Genomic DNA, 470 nt, shown 5'->3' with positions numbered 1-470 from the left:
GATCCATTTTATACGCCGGAGCCGTAAGCTTCTGTACAAGCGTTCTTTATAAAAGCTCAAACAACGTACTGTATAAGACCAAAATACAAATATTGATGATAAAAATAAAATTCCTAAACCGCTTTTTCCTTTACTGTGTTATCGACATTTTAAAACAATTGCAATATTCCGCAATTTGCAGAGATTGCTGCCATGAATTACTAGGCCACATGCCGCTGCTTGCGAACCCAAGCTTCGCACAATTCTCTCAAGAACTCGGTCTGGCTTCTCTCGGCGCGTCCGATGAAGATATAGATAAATTGGCAACCGTAAGTCTTCGAACATAGGAAAATATTTTTTTTCTCTTCCACGCATTCGACTTCTGTCTTTCCAGCTGTATTTCTTCACGGTGGAGTTTGGTTTGTGCAAGCAAGATGGCATGTTACGCGTTTACGGGGCCGGGTTACTATCATCGGTGGCGGAATTGAGAC

At 41.9% G+C, this 470-nt stretch overlaps 1 protein-coding gene across 1 annotated transcript in view; it reads left to right on the top strand.

Moving 5' to 3' along the window:
* The window catches only part of Trhn (tryptophan hydroxylase), a 5,887-nt gene that overhangs the window by 4,693 nt on the left and 724 nt on the right, over positions 1 to 470 (top strand). The window contains 4 exon segments of the mRNA XM_018461409.1: positions 2 to 23; positions 182 to 308; positions 374 to 464; positions 467 to 470. The exon segment at positions 467 to 470 is cut by the window's right edge and continues 123 nt beyond it. Of these exon segments, the coding sequence (XP_018316911.1) occupies positions 2 to 23; positions 182 to 308; positions 374 to 464; positions 467 to 470 (244 nt within the window).

The sequence above is a fragment of the Mycetomoellerius zeteki genome, unplaced genomic scaffold (assembly GCF_001594055.1).
Source record: "Mycetomoellerius zeteki isolate Tzet28-1 unplaced genomic scaffold, Tzet1.0 scaffold122, whole genome shotgun sequence".
NCBI lineage: Eukaryota > Metazoa > Arthropoda > Insecta > Hymenoptera > Formicidae > Mycetomoellerius > Mycetomoellerius zeteki.
This window is presented reverse-complemented; position numbering and strand designations above follow the sequence as displayed.